Below are 23,187 nucleotides of genomic sequence, written 5' to 3'. Positions count from 1 at the left end.
GGCCAAAAGGCATTTCTGTCATCAAACTGTGTAGTATAGTAACTGATGTCAAGAAAAACTGCCCAAGTCCTCAAGAGAAAGCCAGATTATGTTAAGTGTACTGTGTCTCAGCTGCATGTGTATATGTCTCAAAATTATCCAAAGTACTTTTGTCCAAAATAAGCTTTTTAATGTTGAAAATTATTATAATCCAAACCCTTAGCTATTCAGGAAACTGTTACCATAAAAATTGGCTTATTCCCTGAGGAATGCGGTTAGCTGAGGTTTTCACAGTTACAGGGTTTTTCCTTCTAAAAATATATACACATATTCCCTTACCCATGTCAAATTAATTTTAAAACCCTCCAAATTGAAAATATTAAAGTACATTGGCAATTACTACTAGATAATTATGAAGCTACTAGTTAATGAGTTTACGATTATAAAGCTCAAATTTGATAGCATGAGCTTTATATTGAGAATGTGCTTCATTAAAGGTTATGTTTTTATTATATCCTGGAAAAAACCTTCAATTTAACCACAGTAGGTTAAATTGGGTTTAATGTTTTATTTAAGTCATTTACGTAATGGATTTATCTCAAATTTAAGTATTACAAAGGAAATTTCAAATAAAGTAGACACATGCATTTTTAAATGCTACTTATTTGTCCTTTAACCTTTATTGTTAACATTTGTCTCATTTTTGTAAACTTTCTAGTGTTCATGTTTTACTTTCAAAAATCAGAAAAAGGAAAAAATGCCATAACATCATTTTTTCTGTGGTTAAGTTTTAAGATAAAATAACACTCAAATTATTTCAGACTTTTTACACAGTTTGAAGAAAAAAAACCTGACATACTCTTACGAATTAAAGATTTTTTTTTGTATCTTAATTGTAATCTATACATTAGAAATGAAATTAGTATGTTAGATGTAACAAACTGAGGGGAAGTCTGTAATTGTCTACGTACATGTTACGTACTGTTTTGTACCTTGCAAGGCATGGAGCTCCATTTTCATGTCTGAGGTTATTTTCAGTTTGTAGATATGCTGTTACATGACTTTGAGACCTATTTTATATGCACAGGCTAAAAGGATAAAGAAGGAAGAAGCTGCAAAAGCTAAATTATTGGAGGCTGAGAAACGAAAACAGGTAAATTTAGAGGACAGTGAGAGTTTTTACTTTTTTCAATTTTATTTTGTTATCCTTAATCCACCATGACATGAAGAACATTATGTTTACTAGGCTCCCCCCTTCACCAAGTCCCCCCCACAAACCCTATTACAAGTCAGTGTCCATCAGCGTAGTAAGATGTTGTAGAATCACTACTTGTCTTCTCTGTGTAGCACAGCCCTCCCCGTGCCCCCACGCCACATTATACATGGTAATCGCAAGGTCCCCTTTCTGTTTTCCCCCCCTTATCCCTCCCTTCCCACCCCTCCTCCCCAGTCCCTTTCCCTTTGGTAGCTGTGAGTCCTTTCTTGGGTTCTGTGATTATGTTGCTGTTTTTTTCCTTCAGTTTTTCTTTGTTCTTATACTCCACATATGAGTGAAATCATTTGGTACTTGTGTTTCTCCGCCTGGCTTATTTCACTGAGCATAATACCCTCTAGCTCCATCCATGTTGTTGCAAATGGTCGGATTTGTTTTCTTCTTTTGGCTGAATAATATTTCACTGTGTATATGTACCACCTCTTCTTTATCCATTCATCTACTAATGGACACTTAGGTTGCTTCCATGTCTTGGCTATTGTAAATAGTGCTGCAATAAACATAGGGGTGCATCTGTCTTTTTCAAACTGGGCTGCTGCATTCTTAGGGTAAATTCCCAGAAGTGGAATTCCTGGGTCAAATGGTATGTCTATTTTGAGGTTTCTGAGGAAGTTCCATACTGCTTTCCGCAATGGTTGAAATAATTTACATTCCCCCCAGCAGTGTACAGGGTTCCCCTTTCTCCACAACCTCACCGACATTTGTTGTTGTTTGTCTTTCGGATGGTGGCGATCCTTTCTGGTGTGAGGTGATATCTCATTGTGGTTTTAATATGCATTTCTCTGATGAGTAGTGATGTGGATCATCTTTTCATGTGTCTGTTTTTCCATCTGAATTTCTTCTTTGGAGAACTGTGTGTTCAGCTCCTCTGCTCATTTTTTAATTGGATTATTAGCTTTTTGTTTGTTGAGGTGCGTACATGAGCTGTTTATATATTTTGGATATCGACCCTTTATCAGATCTGTCATTTATGAATATATTCTCCCATACTGCAGGGTACCTTTTTGTTCTAATAAAGGTGTCCTTTGCTGTACAGAAGCTTTTCAGCTTGATATAGTCCCACTTGTTCATTTTTGCTTTTGTTTCCCTTGCCCGGGGAGATACCAGGAAGTTGCTCATGTTTATGTCCAAAAGAGTTTTCCGAATGTTTTTATCGAAGAGTTTTATGGTTTTATGACTTACATTCAGGTCTTTGATCCATTTTGAATCAGCGTTTTTTTTTTTTTAAATAAATGCTTTGATGGTATACCAGTATCAATTATATTAAAAAGAAAAACTCGTAATGACTATATGAAATAATGTTTACCACAAATACATGTATATAATGTGTGCTTTTATTGTATGTGTATATTTGTTTCATTATATATGGGTTTTTTGTGATGCCTTTAGCTCTTTGAGTAGCAGACCCCCCAACTCAGAAATGCAAACTGTTGGATAATGCTTTGTACTGTGTGGTTTCTCTGGATAAGAATGATCTCCCTAAAGCTATTTTGTGTTGTTTTTAAGTTTCAAATTGCATCTGAAATCTGATTGTGTCCTTACATTATAACTTTCTCTTTGTTTTAATATTAAAAAGTGAAGCCTATAGAAACAAAAACCTAACATTATCAGTTATTTACCAATAATAAAAATAGCTACACTTAATTACCAGCATGTTGTTTGAGGGTCTTTTGAGGGGTTAAAAATTCGTTTCATGACTCTGTAATTTCAGATACTTAAAAATTCCTAAATATAACTTGAGAATTATTAACAAATGTATTCATCTTTCCTTTTGGATACAAGGTTTGTGTATAAATGAAAATTGAAAACATCAATTATATTTGTCCATGATATAAAGTATAAAAAGTAAAGAAAAGACTGGCTATTGAATATGTTCAATGACTACTAGTATAGATGTTAATGTATCTTTATTTATGTGGCATTTGTAGAATTAATCATTAATTCATGCTTAAATAAGTTTTATATGCTAAAGCACACCAAATATGTCTGTTAGAGTCAGATGATAATTACTGTAATCAGAAATGAAAACAATATTTAGACCAGTGGGTGAGGAATGTTGAAGTGATACAGACTTGAGAGTCAGGGAAAAGGATAAAAATCACTAAAAACTGTGCCTGGCAAATTGTACAGCTGGAAATTGAATAGGTGCATAAAGAAACGGGTGAATAAATTAATTCTTCTGACCACTCTAAGTTTATAGTAACATGAGAGACATTAAACAAATAATTGTCCCAGAGTTCAATAAATGCTATATTATGTGGAAGCCAAAAAAGAAATATTAAAGTGCCTGAAGTAGTTGTGGGAAGAGTAAAAAAAAAAAAAAAGGCGTATGTGTTGAGAAGGAGGAGCTGTGAATTCTAAGCAGGGCGGGGATGACATACACTAAGGTACAGCCTGATGACTGAGTTAGGGCCCTTGGGGTGGGGAAGACGAAGGGGCAGAGCGAGTCAGTTTTAACCTTGTATGTACACCTGTCTTAGCTTTGTTGCTGCGTCTCCTTCTCTTTCTCCTCCTCCTCCTCCATCTTCAGCAGCATCATCACATCATCATCCAAGCAGTGCCTCCAACTGTCATGCAGACTTTTCTCAACCCAGCTGTGTCAGTGTGACTAGGGCCTGGAGAATGCCCCGAGAGTAAGACGTGAGACTGACCTTGTGTGGAGCTAGGTTGTGACTGTCTATACATGCCATTTGAAGCTGGTTCTTTGAGTCATCTTACTCCAGAACTGCAGAATTTGCATTAGTCCTATACAGTTCATTAAAATTCACTAAACAAATTAGTGACTAATTTGACTAAATAATAAATTAGTGGATAAGTTCACTAAATTCACTGAATTTAGAGACGCCATGTTTCCCTTGAAGTATCTGTATTAGTAAACAAAAATGGATGCCTGTCACCAAGTATTAAAGATCCTACTATTTTCAAAGATTTCTTGGAAATCTCTGTTTTATCCTAAAAATTCACCACACTCTTACCTTCTGTTCCATATTATAGCTATGGTTTTTTAATTGGAAAAAGTACTGCATATCACTAGTTAAAAATGATGCCCAAGAATACACACGCACACACACACAGAACACACAGTTGGCCTTTGAACAATGTGACATTAAGGAAACAACTCTGCATATAACACCTGACTCCCCAGAAACTCAACTACTTATAATAGCCTACCATTGACTGGGAAGCCTTACTGATAACATAAGCAGATCATCAACCATATTTTGTATGTTATATGTATTATACGCTGTATTCTCACAATAAAGCTAGAGAAAAGAAAATGTTTTTTCAAATTGTTGCAGATCTCCAAAAAGTTACCGGTGTGTGTATTTTTTTTTAACCTGCATATAAGCGGACCCATGCAGTTCAAGCCTGTGCTGTTCAAGGATCAACTGCACAAAAATATATACAGTCATAAGGTGATTTTGAAATTCAAAGAGTGACAATACTGAAAAGCAAAATAAGTTATTTCTATGCAATCCTATGTCTGTTGCTAAACCTGCTTGGACAGTTCTGTTCATGGACATAACACAGATCACTTTTTAAATTTTAACTAAAGGTTTTTCAAACTTAATAATGGTTAAAGAGACTATGTGGGCATGGTTTTCTTTTTAAGGAAAAAGAACGGTTGAAGCAAGAAAAACGTGATGGGAAAAGATTAAAGAAAGAGCTTAAGCTAGAGCAACGAAGATTAGAATTAGAAATTGCAAAAGAACTAAAATGTGCTGGGAAAAGATTAAAGAAAGAGCTTAAACTAGAGCAACGAAGATTAGAATTAGAAATTGCAAAAGAACTAAAGAAGCCTAATGAAGACATGTGCTTAGCAGACCAAAAGGTAATTTATCATGTAAACCATTTCAGTAAATAAATTTGCTGTGTTCTCACCTCATTCGTCTGCCAGAGCTGCCAGTACGAAGGCTTCCACTTCCAGCTGAGCAGTGGATTTCCAAGTCTAGGTCAGTGTGCTTCTCCTCGATGGCCACCAATAAGTCTATCGACCTCCTGCGCTGGAAATGGAAGTTCTAAATATATAAGTGGTGGAGTGCTGCCAATCTTTTTCATTGAAATAAAAACACTGTACAAATCTACAAGGGTGAATGATAAAAGTAGATAAGATTTCTGTTTCATTTGGTCCTTCCTATATGTTTAGATACAGAAAGATCTACCTTCTCCTCAAACCCCCTTAGATATTTAAATAAGTCAGGATTTATAATCTGTAACCTCCTTCAGTGCTTTAGCCTTGTTAGCTAACTTTCATTGAGTATGTTGACTACTTTCCAGGCACTGTGCTAAGTGTTTTTTATGTATGAATTCTCCCGTTTAATCCTCACCACAATCCTGTAGAAGAGGTATTTATGCCCATTTACAAGTGAGAAACTTTGACACAAAGAGGTGAAGGAACTTGCCCAAGATGACACAACTAATAAGTGGCACCTTGGATCCAAACTCCAATTTGTTAAACTCCAGGGTCCATACTGTTTATCACCTTGAAAGCCAAGAAATGTGTCCAGTCAGAGGACCTCATGTGTTTTCTCTCCTGTTGTTTTCACAGATGTTGCTAAAATGCGTAAAAGTAGAAATTTGGAAAGAGCGAGATAATCATGTTAACTGGCATAATGTACATACTTATCAGAAGAAATCAATTATGTTTGGCTATAGTTAAGATGGTATTTCTAGAAAACCGTCAATAATACATATTTGTATAATACTGTCAATAATACTATAATTAGTCAATAGCATCTATATTATATGCCATGTTCATCTGATAATACAAAGAGTGATTGTCTCTTTTCAGCTTTTTCTAAAGCACTTAAAGCAAAAATATCCTAGTGGGGATTTAGTTATAATAATATTCTTTGCACAAATGCTTTTAACTACAAATAAAAGTATAAACACTATTTTTAGTAAAACTGCATGTTTAAATTTTCCTATGTCCAGAGAGGGTACATAGGTTAGTTGACACATTTAGTAGGCTCACAGTGAGCAATTTTTAAAAAATCCTAAATGACCTCTATTTTCTTGAATTTGTTACTTCCGTTTAAATCCATATGCAATAAATCAAATATAGAAGTCCATTTTAAGCCTTACTTTTGTTAGCTTTGTTATATAAATTTTTTTAATCATATGATATGTGTATGTCTGATATGGTTCAAGAAAAAAGATTCAGACTTAGATGGTTTTCAAATGGAACATGTAAGGTTTGTATGCTATCAGATATTATCCATCGTTCTGTGTTTCCACACAGTATTACTAGAAAAGGTCATTGGTTAGTTGTTTCAGTAACTGCAGGGTGGAGGAACATTGTTTAACAAAGACCAGTGAAATAGAAATATTTAAAAGTTCATTTTTTTCTAATCAAAATTTAAAATACTATTATTAAGTCTCATGGACCCTATTGCCTTATTTACTTCTTAAATATTCATGACAACTGGTACTACAGCTTTGTTACTAAAATGTTAATATGTGAGCATATTTGAGAAGTAGCAAAAGAGGCTGCTTTCTAATTTTAGTGTTGAAATTCAATATTAGTGTTTTGCTACAAGCCTAGAGACTATTAGTTGCAGTGTAACTGGGTTCTTGATAGGATCATGGGTTCTGGTCATGTGGACCAAATAATTTATCTGCATTAATTAGCCAAAGATGGTACCATTCTCCCATCGGCCCATAGATACACAGTAGTTTCTGAGCTACCAAAAAAGCGTGAATTATCAGTCTCTGTCATTAGAAGAAATTAGTACACGTGCCCTACTTAGTATGTCCATGGCCAAGTACTTTTGAAATGCTTATTTCTTATGTTGCTCCAGTTATGTAACCCATGTTCTATCAATATGTTAATTAAAATTGTGTTCTTTTTTCAGAATTCTGAGTTCGTATTGAGTTCAACTAAAATTTATTGATGGTTGCTTGGTTTCAAAATCCCGTGCTTAGTACTATGGGGTTGCAGAAATGCCCTCAGGGAATCCACAGTCTAGATGGAAAACCACTGGCAGAATTCAAGAGCAAAGAAAGACAGCAACTTGTTCTATTTCAGAAGATCTGAAGTCATCGCCTTTTTAGTTAATTAGTTTTTTATTTTATTTTTCAGCCTTTGCCAGAGTTGCCTCGTATTCCAGGACTTGTTCTCTCTGGAAGTACATTTTCAAACTGTCTCATGGTGCTGCAGTTCTTAGGAGAGTTTGGTAAAGCTTTAGGCTTTAATGGAAATACTGATGTTCCAAACCTGAGTATTATTCAAGAGGGATTGCTGAATCTAGGGGACAGCATGGATAAAGTACAAGACCTGCTTGTGAGGCTCCTGTCAGCTGCTGTGTGTGATCCAGGTCTAATTACAGGATACAAGGTAAAAAAACAAAATACAAAAAATTATTTTAATTTTTACCCTCAGTGCACTGATAACTGGCTTTAGCATATTAGCAGAAGAGTGTATACACTGATCTAGTTTTTTCCGCATCTCACAAAGTTAAGTGTAGATTTGCTTTCAGTTGCAAATGGTCCACATCTAGGAAAACCTGGTTCATAAAGCCTAGGGAATGTAGATATTCCCAGATTACTCTTATTTTTCTCTAGCTTTTGGCCAAAACCAAGCTGAGTTAAGGAAAGTGATATCAGCAAAAGAGAATTTATAAATCATAAAGAATTAAAATTTATGTATGCCTTTTGAAATTATGCTGTGTGCTCTCAATCACTGTGAACAATTGAGGCTAATGGCAGCACCTCTAAGATCAGCATGTTAAGACTCTGTACCTCTCAGTGGATACTCAAGAAATTCAAATTGATCATAATTCCAGCTAAGATACACATTTCAGTCAGCTTTGCTGTAGATAATATGATGGAGAGAGAAGTTTCCAGGTGCACCAGTTGCTTGTTTTTCCATTTTCCTATTTAGGATACCAGACAATAAAGTCCATGACACTCTAGAGCTGGAAAACACAACAGTAGTACCCCTGGGCCTCCCGCAACCAGTACTGATAGAATGCCTAGATAAAGCCTTAGAAAGCTTGAGATAGTTTCTATAGTCAAAGAAGGTATGATATCTACTCATCAGTTCACATACTCTCCTTCCTGCCTGTTAACCAAGGGTCTAAAGAAGGAATAGAAAGACTCAAGTACTCAAATACCTGTCTGTCATCTGTTGTCTGTTTTTATCTTCACTTCATTTAAAGTGTGAATAAAGTCCTTTTCAGTAATATATAGATAATATAATAAAAACATTTAAAAATCTTAATTGTTTTTATGTTCTGTACGGTTAGGATCAATACTGACAAAAATGCCAAACTTTTATAGGCCGAAACAGCTCTTGGAGAACATTTGCTGAATGTTGGTATGAATCGAGACAATGTTTCCGAGATCTTGCAGATCTTTATGGAGGCCCGTTGTGGACAGACTGAGCTCACCGAAAGCCTGAGGACCAAGGCTTTCCAGGCCCACACTCCGGCCCAGAAAGCCTCGGCGCTGGCCTTCCTGATCAGTGAGCTGGCGTGCAGCAGGAGGGTGGTGAGGTGAGCCCGTGCCTAGACTTCTCTGGCGCTTCCTTCCTGTTCTCAATTTGTCTCATCGAAATAATTTATATGACAAAGCAACACAAATTACCCATGCAAAATCCAAAGTTACAGAGTAGCACAAAGAAAAAAAAATTACACTTAACCTCACCATTCAGAGATGACTACTGCTACTACTATTTTAATGTGTTTATTGCAGTCTGTTGAAAAGAAAATTTGGATCTTACTGCATGTTCTTTGCAACCATTTTGTTTACTTAATAATTCTGTTAATTATTCATATAAGGAAACATAAAAATAGTTTTTTCTTACTATGGCACCAGAAGGTAGCATCTTTGCAAGAATCCGGAATTTTTTCTTTCTTTGACATCTTTCAGTGAGAAATAACTACCTGATTTTCCTTCATAGCCATTAATAGAATTATCCAGCTTTTTATTTTTTTATGTGCTAATAACAATTTAATATTAGTTTATTGATGTATTGTACTTTTTAAAAACTTACATTTAAGAGTCAAAGTAAATTTTGCACTCTAGTATTTCAAGTTTTGGTGAACAAATCCATATTCATCTTGTTCTTTCTATTCATTATTTTACATATTTCAATTATTGTTACTTTTAGTTCTTTACCTTTCTAGGAAAAGGATCAATCTGTATATTTCAGAGCCATGCATTACTACCATTGGTGGACATACTAAGTCTTCTGTACATCTCCTAGCTGTGATACTGTATTGATATAATTTTTCACTTGTTTTCACTACTCATTGACATCACTTTTACTTAGCAAGAAATGGCAACAGTTTACTCACCATGTTAACATACTGCATAATGGATTAATTTCTGTCTTCTAATAAATTTTTGCATTGACAGTGAAATTGACAAGAACACTGATTATATGTCAAACTTGAGGAGAGATAAATGGATGGTAGAAGGTAAACTCCGCAAGTAAGTCCTGTTTTATTAAAGTTAGTATACTGTTTCCCATTGTACAAATTCCCCAGTAAAACATAAATTCCAAACACAGAATTTAAAGTTTATTATGTGTAAGAAATAAAAAAAGGTAAAGCTTAATTAAGATGAATTAAGAAATTAATAAAACCTAGGGTGAGAGTCTGCAATGGACAAAAGTTGTAATTAGAGTCATTGAACATCTTATGCTTCAAACTTAGAAAAAAGTCAGTTTACATTTTTGCTCCCAAAGAAGTCAAGCAATCACGTTTTCTAAGATTGTTGTTGGCTATCAAGTTACTTTTGTCATAAGTAGAATCTGTTTAGAACTGCCACTTTTAAAAATTGCTTTCTAATTAAAGTTTGCTTTCATAGAGTCTAAAATATCCAAATGTATTCAGAATTAAAGCTTAATTAGTTTCCCACCAGGAAATATAATGCTGAAATTACTCAATTTCTATGTAAGAGGATATTTCTTTGCATAATTTGAACAGAAATTTATTCAGTCTGATAGCATGGGGTCAGGAATTATCATTGGTCATTGCTAGAGTTAATTTTTTCAGCTAAGTTTTATTTTTTAAATATATTCTAATTCCAAAGAGATCCAGAATAATTCTTAAAAGTCAATATATTCTGTAATTTCTGGAAACATATTTCTTAAATTTCCTTAATTCTAATTTTATTGCCATTGACTTATTACTCACCATAAGGCATTTTTGCTTAAAACTCACGTTATTTTCTCTAAAAAGTATGAAGAGAAGGTTTTCTTGTACATCATAATTTTGTTACATTTTAAAGGCTCCGAATCATTTATGCTAAGAAAGCAGGCAAGAGAGACACTTCAGGTGGCATCGATCTTGGAGAAGAGCAGCACGTGTTGGCCACCCCCACAGCAGGACGCAAGCGAAGAAGGAAGGGCGGGGACAGTGACGCTGATGGCAACGAGGAGGAGGAGGAAGAAGACAAGGAAGACAAAAAAGGAAAGAAAACTGATGTCTGTGAAGATGAGGTAATCAAGTTTAGGTAGATTTTATTACTTGACAAAGGTAACATAACATACTGAAAACAGAATTTGGGGGTCAGGTGAATTTGGGTTTGAATTCCATTTTGACGCTTGCTTGCCTCAGTTTCTTCATCTGAAAACTGAATATTTATAACAATCACCTCGTAAAGTTTTTTGTAATAGTTTAATAATTGCCCACACATGGGATGGGCTTACACTGAATAAACAAAGTCAAGTTTTTCTTTTTATAGAACATATTGAGAGTTCTTCAAAGAACCATGTAGATTCTTAATTTCAGTTATCCTCTTTCATTCTGGTAAAATACTAGCTTATATGTGTATAATACTTGATGCCTTGAAAGTATTATCACATTTAGTGAAACTGATGTATTTCTCAAGCGTCAGTTTATTATGTGCCTCGCTCTGGGCACTTTTGATCAAAGATGAGTAGGGTACCGAAAGTCCTCTCTCAACTTGCAGTCTCACTGAGGAAGATTTGCCATAAGAAAATGTAATGTACTACATGTTAACTGCTTTGCCGGTGGTATTTACTCTGTGCTAGGCAGGCGGAAAGGAAGGGTATTGAACCTTTATGAGGAATAGGTCCTCAACGAAGGCTTTCTGGGCCCACTGGCTGAGGCTAAAAGGTGGGCTGAATGTTAACCTGGGGAAGAACCCGTAGAGAAGTGCTTGGGCAGAAAGAACAGCATAAACGGACATAGGAATCTGAAACCACGATGCGCCTTAAGTGACTGACAAGTGCTTCATTGTTATTAGAGAGCCTCCTAGCAACAACTGTGAACTAGGATTTACACTTTTTTGGTAGGAGGAAGCCATTGCTTCCTCTTTGTAAGTAACAGAATGACAGAGTCACACTTGCTTTTTTTAGTGGCTCACTGTGGCAGCTCCATGGAAAATAGAAGTAGATTTGGGGTAGGGCAAGATCAGAGGTGGGAAGGTCTGTCAGGAGGAGATGTTGCAAGAGTTTGATGAGTTGTAGGGTCCAAAACGAGCCCGATGGTAGTTGGGAAGAAGGAGGAAAAGATTTCAGTAAATACTTAGGAAGAAGAATGAGTAGTATTTGAACCGGTAGGTTGATGGAAGGGTAGGATTGATTCCCGACCATCTGGTTTGGGAGGCTGCATGGTATTCTTGCCATTAACTGAGTTAGAGAAATCAGGAGGAACAGAATAAATAGATGATAGAGGAGGAGGGGAGTGCAGAACAGATAATGGAAGACAAGAAATGATGGTGGGTTTATTTTGGACATCTTAAGTTTGAGGTGCCTTTGCAGCAGTTCTGCAGTAAGTTGGATATAAGAATCTGAAGCGTAAAGATGAGTTCAGTCATGAACATATAGATCTGGAAGTTATTCACACAGACAGTAGTTTAAAATCATGAGGTGGGTGATTTTTGTACAGGGGGATTGGTTTAGGGAACAGAGTAGTAGACTGAAGTTGGAACCCCAGGGGATGTCAATATTTCAGAAGATCCCGTAGGGCTTCTTGTTGAAGAAGGAGCAGTCGTAGAGGTAGGAGGTGTCTGTAATGGTTCAAGGATCTCTGAGGCCATCACCAGAGTCAGTGACTCACTAGGAAGACTCACACATCAGAATCAGCAGAGAGAAAAGGCGTGTGAGCCACAGCCCAGAGGAAACCAGACCCACACTGTTAAGAGTCTTTTCCCAGTGGAGTCACACAGGATGGGCTTAAGTCTTCTAGGAATGAGTTATGACAAGTATAAAACTCCCAGGAGAAAAACAGGTGTTCAGTATACACCCCATTAGCACAGTTGGGTTCCAGTGAGCCAATCTATCAGCGTGGGAGGAAACCCTCTGAAATCCAAGTTCCCAGACACCAGCCAGGGACCAGCCTTTTACGCAGGCCTTTTAAAGGAGAGCAGTCAGACCTGCAATGTCAGCTCTTTTCTACACATGTAGTAGTAGCAAAAATCAAGAAAACTGAACATTTCAAAAAGGAGGGAGTGATAAACAATGTTAATGCAGCAGGAGTCTAGTGTGATGAGGATCGAAAGTGTCTGTGGGATCGGGCAAGGCAGAGGTCACTGGGGACCAGTGGCAGCACAGTCATTAGTCGGGTCAGAGCAGGAGCTGGGCGGCGACGGATCGAGAACGATAGAAGGTGAGGAGGTGAGATGACTTCTGTAAGCATTGTGCCTCAGCGGAAAAGGTGGTTCCTGAAGGGGGACAGATAACCAAGGATTACTCAGATGTGAAAGGCTAAATATGATTTCGGGTTGAAGGGAGTCAGTAAGAGAGGGGGTTGAAGATATAAAGAAAATAACGGGGCAAGGTAGATAAACACTACTAAAATTTGTTACTAATTATTTAAATATGATTAATGTCTCTTAACCACATGTATCATTTAAAGTGACTTTTTAATTGAATTATAGTTAGATTATAGGGTTTCATTGAGCAAAATCCTGGCAAATGTATATGTTATTAATGTGAGAAAACAGTTTAAAAACTTTTTAATATAATTTTAGGACCTAACAAGTCAAAATAACATTTCTTTTAAGTGATTTTAGAGTTATCTGTTATGATGAAGAACTGGTAGCCACTTATCAATTGTCTTAAAAAATTTAACTATTTAATGAGCCCAATGATAAGATAGATACATTATTCCTCAAAAAGTAGGTTTAGATTCTTGATTAAAGTTTAGGGAGAGTGCCAGGAATTAAAACTCCCTGGAAGATGCATTTCAGGGAGCCTTTCCCTTGAGACCCGTGTGATCGCTTTCAGTTAGAAGGTCCTGCCCTTGACTAAGTCCATCCCCCTTTGTCTCAAAGATGATTCCCTCTTCTCCACACTCCTCATTCCTTCAGCACATGGAGTCTGTATACCTAAACCTTAGAATTGTGTTGAAACCTACGTGAGCTCTAACTTCACAAGTTGGCCTGGTAACAGGTTACGTGGATGATTGAACTTTGACACACAGGGACATACAATGGCCTCTGTTTTGGTTGGGAAATCATGGAGAACCACGGCAGAGACAAGTTCTTTGTGCCTAGTCTCCTTACCTTTCTCTCTGACCTTTCAAGTTCTACACATCTCTTAAAATTATAAGGACTATTAGTCAAAACTCCTTTGCTTTAAACAAACCTTAGTAGACACTTTACTTCCTTTTCATCTTAGGGAGAGTCTTAGAAACAGCACTAAGTTTATTTGACTGATACATAGTTACTTTGATGTCTTTTGCAAGTATTTTTTATTACTGTTGCTTGAATTGTATTTTTGTGTAAGCATATTATCAAACATTTGCCCTGTGAGTCAAAAGATCACTTTAGAGCCATACAGACATGTAATGTAATTATCTATTTGAGGGTCATTGGGCCTTTTCTCTTTTAAGGCTTCTTTCCTGAAGTAGAAATTGTGTTACTGTTAGCACAAATAGTATGCCTAAATGCCTCTGTAACTTGCTCCCCTAAACTGGATGAGAAGTAGATAAATGATAGCTAATACTAAAGCTACTGAGGCTTTCTTTTCATTTCCTTTTGTTGGGGAGATAACTATACTCATCCAGAAATACCTGCTCATGAGTGGCTGGCGGCAGTGTGGCTTTTTAAAAATGCTTCTAGAAAATGAGCACCAGAAACAAATGTTACTTTTTTAAACCTAAGAGGTTACCTGCATTTTCTAGATACAATTTTCAGAAAGAGGGAAAGTAACCAGTTTGCACACTGTGTGCCTGGAAGTTTGCTGGTTACTTTCAGATTTGTTCTTCTCAGCCCTCACAGATGCCCCCATGTTACAGGAAATGTTATCAATCTACAGGTAAGGAAATAGTCTTAGAAGAGTTAAGTAGTTTGCCCATAGGAAGTAGCGTGGCTAAGATACAAAGAAAATACATGTACCTTTTACTTGATGCTTTCCCTCTAAAACATATAATTTGGTGGTTGTTTTCCTATATTTATTTTCTAGAGTGAAAAATTTCATGTAATCACCAGTAAAGTACCACTTATGAAATTAGTAATATATATTGTAGGGATTATTTTTCTTCTAAAAGCTCAGTGTGTTCAAAATACAATTTACCTTCTTTGCCCTAAAAATGACTCCTTCAGTGAATGGTACCAGTATTTTTGCAGTCTCCCAGATTTAAACTCTTACCATAATTTACTCCTTCCTTTGTCTCCTTCACCCCTCTCTGCCTCATACCCATGAGTTGCCATGACTTAACATTTCTAATTAGGTAATAATCTCTTACATCCATTTGCTTTTCTCCATTTCTGTTTCTTTTACCTATGTGAGTCCCACATTCTCCCTCCCTCTTGAATCACTGCAGTGGAATACTAACCAGATTTGACAATGTTAATCCTTTCCCTGCTCCAGGACATCTTAGAACTATTGCTGTATTATCTTTGTAAGCATAGTTCTCACGTTTAACCTCCCTCAAAGGATCACGTTATTGACCATGGTCAAGCATTTATAGCTCTAGATTGTTTAACCCTGAACTCATCCTTGCCTCATCTCCTGTCTTACCTCTTCATGTACCTTTCATATCAAGATACATCATACTCTTTCTGGAATGCCCTGCCCTTTCTCTGATTGATCAAATCTGAACCATTCTTTGGTAGCTAATTAAGACACAACTTCTTCCATGTAGCCTCTCTTGGTAAAGATTCCCAGTAAAAGTAATCTCACCCTCTCCTGAACTCCATGACTCTTAAATGTCTACCTCTTTTGGGGTCTCTATGGCTTCCTCTGTGTAGTGGTTTTTATTTTCATAGTGTGATGTGCATGTGTCTCCCTACCAGATTATTAGTTTACAAAGAACCGAGAGCTGAGGCTTACTCATTTCCATAGGGCCTATCCTAGTGCTTTGCATATAGGAGGCCTTCATTAAATATCCACTGATTGATTGAATAAATCTTAAAACCGGTAAATGATACAGTATTTTGTCATGTATAGGATGAAGGTGACCAAGCAGCAAGTGTTGAAGAGCTAGAAAAACAGATTGAAAAGCTGAGTAAAGTAAGCACTTTTCAGATTATAGCGTACATCATTTTTGCAGTGTTTTAAAAATCCACCTTGTATGGGATTCCTTTTTTCTGACTGCTAAATAAAAGCAAGCTTCTTGTAAGTAATTAAAATGGAGAGCTCCAGAAACATTCTCACAATTAAACTGTAAAAGTTTCTTGCCAAATGTTAAAGGCCTCCCTCTTAAGACATGGTACTAACTTAATCAAGAGCTATATTCTTTAGCTCTTTATTTAAATACAAAATATCAATAAATTATTTCTTGGAATTCATTACTTTAAAATTCAGTCAGATTTCATGGTAATAGTTTCAGCATCCTGTGTTTTATTTTACATTAGTGTATTTGTGGGTTTTATTTGCACTGGATCTATAAACTGTATATGTATGTACTTTCCATGTAAAACTGAATTTCAGTAGCATTAGTGAAGTATTTCAGGATTAGTATTATGAGATATCTGCATTTTATGTCATTAGATTCATCACACAATTATTCCAAAATTTAGTCATATGCTGCCTAAGGTTTGCAGCATGAGTATAAAAATTGGCAAATACAGGTATATGTGAGTGTTATTTGTTACACACTGTAATCATTAGAATTGAGCCAATTTTCTTTGGCTCAGTGAAACACTTGATCACATTGTTTATTACCAAATATAAGACATGCTTTACTATAAGATATCTAATAAAACAAAACATTTTTAATCCTTGGCAACAAAAATATTCTAATTACCCTCAAAGTAATTTCTGTCTTTACAACTGTTACTGGAACTGAAGTCAGACGTGTGATATTAGTTCTTTTGCTGCCTTTCTTCAATAGTGAAATCTAGCTGCTCTAAAGCCATGATAAGTATAAAGTCACTTAAATATCAATTTTTAAAACGCTTAACACCCATAGCGTAATTGTATGCATCATTTTTTAACAGCAACAGAGTCAGTACAGAAGGGAGCTCTTTGATGCGTCTCACTCTTTACGTTCGATGATGTTTGGCCAGGATCGTTACAGACGTCGGTACTGGATTTTTCCCCAGTGTGGGGGGATTTTTGTAGAAGGCATGGAGAGCGCTGCAGGTAGGAGCCATTAATCTGTTACAAAGTAATATAACAAACCATACGTTTTAAAACCCTGTTACTCCTTCGATATATTGTGTGCTTCCAGAATCAAGTGTGCATTGTGGATAAACATTGTAAAACCTTGTTTTTCATTTCTTTTGAACTCATAATGCCCCTTTCACTGATAAATATTCCTTTCCAGTCCATGATTTTTCTTCTTCTGCACTTTCTGACATCCACCCATTTAGTGGACACATCTTTACCTGTATTGTACTGTGTAGCTGCTGCTCCGTTTCTCTTCCTTCCCACTGTCAAATTTTCCAACATGTGCTTTACTATTTAACCTTTGCAGCAACCACCCATCCTGACGGTAGCCCTGGAGGTAAACTGCTTAAATCTAAGACCCTTAGCCTAAGACTCATTCATCTTGAAGTCTTGTATGTGTTTGAAATTTGTGATTACCTTCTTCTCCATTAAACTTCCTACTTTCTTAAGTATTATCACACATCCTTCATATTCTACCTTTAGACTATGCTTTTCTGGCTCCGTTTCTGTTAAATTAACTAGCGCAGTACACAGTACGTTTATAGGCCCAGTAAACTGTCTTGAATTGAATGTTTCAGAATACTATGTGGGCATTTTCAAATGCTTAGATTCTGATGGGGCCACAGTGTCAAGTCAGTGCTTACATGTAGCCATTGCCCCAGGGTGGTGTAGGGAGGCAAAAACTTCTTTCAACTCGTTTTTTTTGAATACTCAGTATGTGCCAGGCATTTCTGGGCACTGGAGGTTCAAAGATAAACAAAACATTAGTCCCTGCCATCCATGTAGATGCTTAACAGTCCAATGTAAAGGAGGGACTGATTAATCACATAGGTGTCTAGAACAGGTACTATATAACAATGTAACTACCCTTGGGGCACAAAGGACAGTTAATAATTGAAAATGGTTTAGAATAGTGGCTGGCATGTAAATATTGTTGGCATATAACAAGCAGTGTTACTCTTCTGCACAGTAATTTATTTCTTGTGGATTCAAAGTATATGAAGAATGAGTATAAAATCGTGTGTTGGAATGATGCATTAAAGTCATGGTCTGCCTTCCCAGGGTAAAAGTTGCTGATAGAGATAGAATCAGGGAGGGCACTTAGAGGCTTCAGTTGTGTTTATTTTTAAAGATTGATATGGATGGGTCAGAATGTTAATTAAACAGGAGAGTGTAGTGAGTTCTTTTTTTAACTGATTGCTTAAAATATTTAAACGTAAAAATATTTTAAAGCGTGGAAAACATAAACTAAGTAACTAATAAATCAATAAGTAAGTGGGACTGTCATACTAATAAGCCCCTGAACAGCAAAAGAAAACATGAACAGAATGAAAAGGCAATCTACTAAATGGGAAAGAATATATGCAAATCATATATCTGATAAAGGCCTGATACCCAAAGTATATAAAGAACTCAATAGCAAATATGACTCAGTAGCAAAATAATCCAAGATCTCAATAGACATTTTCCCAAAGAAGACACACAGATGGCCACAAGTACCTGGAAAGATGGTCAGCATCATTCATTGTCACGGAAATGCAAACTACATTAGATATCGCCTCATCCTGTTAGAGTGGTTCTTATCAAAAAGACAAGAAATAAGTGTTGGTGAGGATGTGGAGACGAGGGAGCTCTTGGGTACTGTTGCTGGAAATGTAAATTGTTGCAGCCACTATTGGAAACAGTATAGAGGTTCCTCAAAAAAGTTAGAACTAGCATATGACCCAGCACTTTCACCTGTGGGTACTTACCCAAACAAATGAAAATGTAAACTCAAAACAGTATCTGCATCCCCATGTTCATTGTAGCACTATTTGCAATAGCCAAGATAGGGGACCAACCTAAGTGTCTGTTGGAAGCATAGTAAAGGCTGGAAAGAACAGGGGATTATGTGAAATCGGTGATAGAAAAACTATCTAAAAAATCTCTGTATACTTAACATCCTTATAAACTTCCAAGTTTTTAAAAATAAGTTTACATTTTAATGAGAGGTTTAACTGTCTATAAGTAAGAATTTGGTTATTAAAGTTAATGACCCCATGAATAGGCTATTAAAATGTATCACTTCCGAAATCCCCTACTAGTCTCAGACCTAGTGTGGTTGGTTGATCTGTTTGTTTTTGGATATATGAAAGTGATTTTCGAGATACTAGTTCTCAGAATAAATCAAGCACAAATATTAGTACTTCCTTGCTAGCTAGTAACTTGTACAAAATTAAGGAAATTTGCGAGCTTTGGATATATGAATAAATAAATTATGATATCCATATAAGAATATTATGCAGCTGATTGAAGGAAAATGTGGTACAGTTCTATGTTTCACCATGGAAAGCAATCTAAGGTATATAGTGAAAATAGTAAAGTCATCCTTTTATTTCATCATCCAAAAAGTATTTATTGAGCCCCAGTTTCATAGCAGCCACCATGTTAGGTAGCTGGGATCCTGTTAAAGCAATATAAACATTGCTCTGCCTTTAAGTAACGTTTGTTGAGTTAAATTGTAGTGTGTGGGTGGGGTATGGAATGAAATATTTAAAAATTAGCAGGTTAATGTGTATAATGGTAAATTCTGCAAAAGAAACATATAGGATGATGATATTCTAAGGTGAATAATAAGATGGGGACCCTACTTGAAATAGAGTAGTCAGGGAAAACCTTTGTGAATAAGTGATACTTAATCTGAAACATGAAGGATAAGGAGCCAGTCAACAAAACAGGATTTCAGGCAGAGGAACACCCAGTGCAAAGGCCCCAAGAAAGGAAATAACTTACCATGTTTGAGAAGCTGAAAAAAGGTAGAAAGGTGAGCAAGGTTAGCAAGGACAAGAGTGGTTTTCAGGAACCAGATCATACAGTGTTGGCGGCCTTGCTTAGGCATTTGGATTTTATCCAAATAAAAATGTTGCAGAAAACAGTAGCATCCCATTTATGTAACAGCACAAACGAATAGTCATATGCATGCATGTAAGATTTCCCAAAGGATGTATGGACATGATTGATTAACCAGTTACATCTGAAGATTAGAAATAGGAACTGAGGGAGTAGGGCAGGAAAGGGTTACTTTATCCTCTCATTACTGAATATTTTACCTTGAACATACATCGTTTTTCAAATTAAATAAAGTAGGTTTATATTTTTCTAACACTTCTTATAAATTATTTTTAAAACACTGGTAAAAAATATGGACAAGAAGATCACAAAGGAGAAATACCTATTATCCTACAGAAAAATATCCAGTCTTATTAATGATCAGAAAAAAATATAGTTTAGATTCTCACCTCCCGGATATTGCCAAAGACAAAAGTTATTGATAGTCTTCAGTTTCATTGAGGGTGTAGGCAAACAGATGCTCTTGTGTAAGTATGATTGTATATTGATCTAGACTTTCTGGAAGGCAATTTGACAATATATTTCAAGAACTCTGAAAAGTAATATCTTAGGACTCAGTTTTTTTCTGGAAATATATCCTAAGGAAGTAAATCAGGAGAAAAAAAAATCCAAGGACACAGCTCTAAGATCATTCATCATTTATAGCATTGTTTATAATAATGAATAATTGGACCCTATTAATAACTATCAATAGAAGATTGATTTTTTATGATATATTCCACTGAATATAGTAATTACAATTTATGGTATAGGTATATATTTATTGACACATCAGAATATTTAAAGAGTATTATTCAGTAAAACATACAGGTTGGAAAACTGTAAAATAGGATTTCATGTGTGCATAGAGAACTCCTGGAAAAATTAATACAAAAATGTTAGTAATTTGTATATTATGGCTTTTAACATTTTTTATTATTGTAATTTTTTGTGGTTAATTACAAAATTACATAATTTTTTCCAATGAACATAACAAGCTAGTCTATAAAAGAAAAAAATGAAGAGTATTAAGTAAGCTAGAGAAATTTGTTAAAGTATTTATGCATATGACTTGATAAATAGCAACAAATATAGTATGGTTTGATTTAGAGGAACTGATCTTCGTAATGCTTTTGGATTTTGTAGGGCTGAAAGAAATTGCAAAAGAAAGAAAAAAACTAAAAAAAGCAGAAAGCATCCAGATCAAAGAAATATTTGATACTTCTGACGACACTTTAAATTGTTCAAATCCGGATCATTGTGAGCAAAAGGAAGATCCTAACGAAAAAGATAACACAAATCTAATTCTTCAGAAACCTGGCTCTTTTTCCAAATTAAGCAAGCTTTTAGAAGTAGCTAAGGTGCCTCCTGAGTCAGATGTAACGACCCCCAAACCAAAGAGCGGTGCAGATGGGTGCGCACTGCCTCACCAGAACCATGGGAGACACTCACCAGGCAGCATGCTGCCAACAGTGACACAGAACAGCATGGAAAAGACAGACTCGAATCTGTTCAGTACTGGTTCAGGTGGTGCAGGCAAGGTCTACAGTCCTCTCCCCAGTGACCAGTTGTTATTGCCAAGAACACCTTGGGAGGACACTTCCCTTACCCATGCCGATGCGCCAACTGCTTCTTCGCCAACTCCTCAGGCCCAGCTGCCCTCTAAGTCACCTTTGCCTGCCCCAGCTCCTCTTCTTGGGTCATCTTCTGCTCAAAATCCTGTTGGCCTAAACCCATTTGCTTTATCGCCTCTTCAGGTTAGTGCTACTAATTGTAACTCATTTTTATGTTGCTGTATTTAACGTCTGAGTCCATGAAAATTTTCACTAAAGGAGAATCAGTTGAATATTTACAGTATTATTCCTGCCACAGTTTGAGAACTGAAGAGAGTCAGAATTGTCTATCACCAGGCTTCATCGGAACTACTGGGTTCTAGGAGTCTAAGGCAAAGCCTTCCTTTATAACTTTGTAACTTGTTACTGTTACAGTACTTCTAAAAGGGAAATTACTTTGGGGAGCAAATAAGATGGAATTTAATGTTGTTGCTATTGTATTTAGTTTTCCTCCAATTGAGGTAATTGAAAATATTTTTTCAGAATTTTAAAAATTTCAGATTCTAAACATTTTTCCTGACTTCTTAGATTGTTCTACTTTTAAAATGCTTTCTTTTTTCCAGATGAAAAGTGGAGTACCAGTGATGGGACTCCAGTTTTGTGGGTGGCCCACAGGCGTGCTTACTTCCAGTATTCCATTCCCACCACCTGTCCCTAGTGTGGGATCAGGGTTGGGACTGTCAGAAGGAAACACTGATGCATTCTTGACTCCCTGTGTTGGGTCAAATGGAAGTGAGACTCCAGTACCACAGAACGAAAAAGTCTCTTCGACTCAACCTGCAGCTCTTGAAGTAGCCAAACCAGTAGATTATCCTAGTCCAAAGCCTATTCCAGAAGGTGGGTACCTTGAGAGGGTTTGCTGTAGCCACTTACTTTATTGTATTGTTACAGATCTCTATATTATAGCTGAATCTTTGATGCTTTTATATAGTTATAAATTTTTTCATTTGTATCATGCCATTAATTCATATTCTGAATATCTGTAAATGCCCTACATGTTTATCTTGGCTTAGAAATGCAGTTTGGCTGGTGGAGAATTACTGACCCAGAGGATTTAAAAGCTTTGCTCAAAGTGCTACATCCCAGAGGAATAAGAGAAAAGGCATTACAAAAACAAATTCAGAAACACCTGGATTACATCACTCAAGCCTGCATCGAGAATAAGGATGGTGGGCACCTAAAAGAGATTTATTTCTGCTCTCTTGCTTAGTTATGAGAATTAATTCTTTCATCTTAAAGCATATTTTAGGATGTCTTAATCTTAATTTATTACTAATAGGCTTTTTTTTTTCCTATTTTGCCCAAAAACAATTTACATTTTCTTAAATTGGTACTACTTTTGATAGTTTGTTACAACCTGCAGACATACTGTTCTGTTTCTAAAGAAGAGTAGTTACTCCTCCTTTTGCAAAAGTCAGCTGCCTTGCTTATTCACAAGTGAATTTGTGTGTGTTAAATGTACTTGTACGTGTTACCCCTGGAATTTCGTTCACATTCTGGAAGAAATCATTGAGAGAGAAAGTGGATTTTAAAATAAATTTCCTTTCAAATATAGTTGCTATTATTGAATTAAATGACAATGAAGAAAACCAGGTAACTCGAGATATTGTGGAGAACTGGTCAGTAGAAGAACAAGCAATGGAAGTGGATTTGAGGATTCTTCAACAGGTAGAAGATCTGGAAAGGAGAGTCACATCAGCAAGTTTACAAGTAAAGGTAAAATTGACTTGGAATAAAATCTGTTTTTAGAATAATGGAAGGTAACTAATACTTATTGTATGCCTGATATATGCCAGTTACTGCGCTAAATGTTCTCACTTTGATTAATTTCCCCCCGTCTTACAGGTAAGGAACAAGGCTCAGAGTAAGTAACCTGTCAGTGGTCATAATATAGTAAGTGGCTAAATGTGGGATCAAACCAG

The 23,187-nt window shown here is 36.1% G+C and overlaps 1 protein-coding gene and 1 long non-coding RNA gene across 2 annotated transcripts in view; one reads left to right on the top strand and one right to left on the bottom strand.

Moving 5' to 3' along the window:
- LOC130681371 (bromodomain adjacent to zinc finger domain protein 2B-like) overlaps window positions 1-23,187 on the top strand; it is a 108,927-nt gene that overhangs the window by 71,640 nt on the left and 14,100 nt on the right. The window contains exons 16-26 of the mRNA XM_057494349.1: window positions 1,067-1,132; window positions 7,335-7,589; window positions 8,534-8,748; window positions 9,614-9,688; window positions 10,490-10,700; window positions 15,621-15,683; window positions 16,613-16,757; window positions 20,799-21,409; window positions 21,829-22,102; window positions 22,279-22,434; window positions 22,821-22,981. Coding sequence (XP_057350332.1) covers window positions 1,067-1,132; window positions 7,335-7,589; window positions 8,534-8,748; window positions 9,614-9,688; window positions 10,490-10,700; window positions 15,621-15,683; window positions 16,613-16,757; window positions 20,799-21,409; window positions 21,829-22,102; window positions 22,279-22,434; window positions 22,821-22,981 — 2,232 coding nt within the window. The remainder of the gene's footprint in view (window positions 1-1,066; window positions 1,133-7,334; window positions 7,590-8,533; window positions 8,749-9,613; window positions 9,689-10,489; window positions 10,701-15,620; window positions 15,684-16,612; window positions 16,758-20,798; window positions 21,410-21,828; window positions 22,103-22,278; window positions 22,435-22,820; window positions 22,982-23,187) is intronic.
- On the bottom strand, window positions 7,442-21,178 carry LOC130681372 (uncharacterized). Its single transcript, XR_008994486.1, has 3 exons — window positions 21,105-21,178; window positions 20,063-20,251; window positions 7,442-7,571 (listed from the first exon to the last, which is right to left on the bottom strand). It is a non-coding gene; the product is annotated as an uncharacterized LOC130681372 (long non-coding RNA).

This window comes from Manis pentadactyla, chromosome 16 (assembly GCF_030020395.1).
Source record: "Manis pentadactyla isolate mManPen7 chromosome 16, mManPen7.hap1, whole genome shotgun sequence".
NCBI classification, from domain to species: domain Eukaryota; kingdom Metazoa; phylum Chordata; class Mammalia; order Pholidota; family Manidae; genus Manis; species Manis pentadactyla.
The sequence above is the reverse complement of the archived record's forward strand: the minus strand, read 5'-3'. Positions and strand labels throughout refer to the sequence as shown.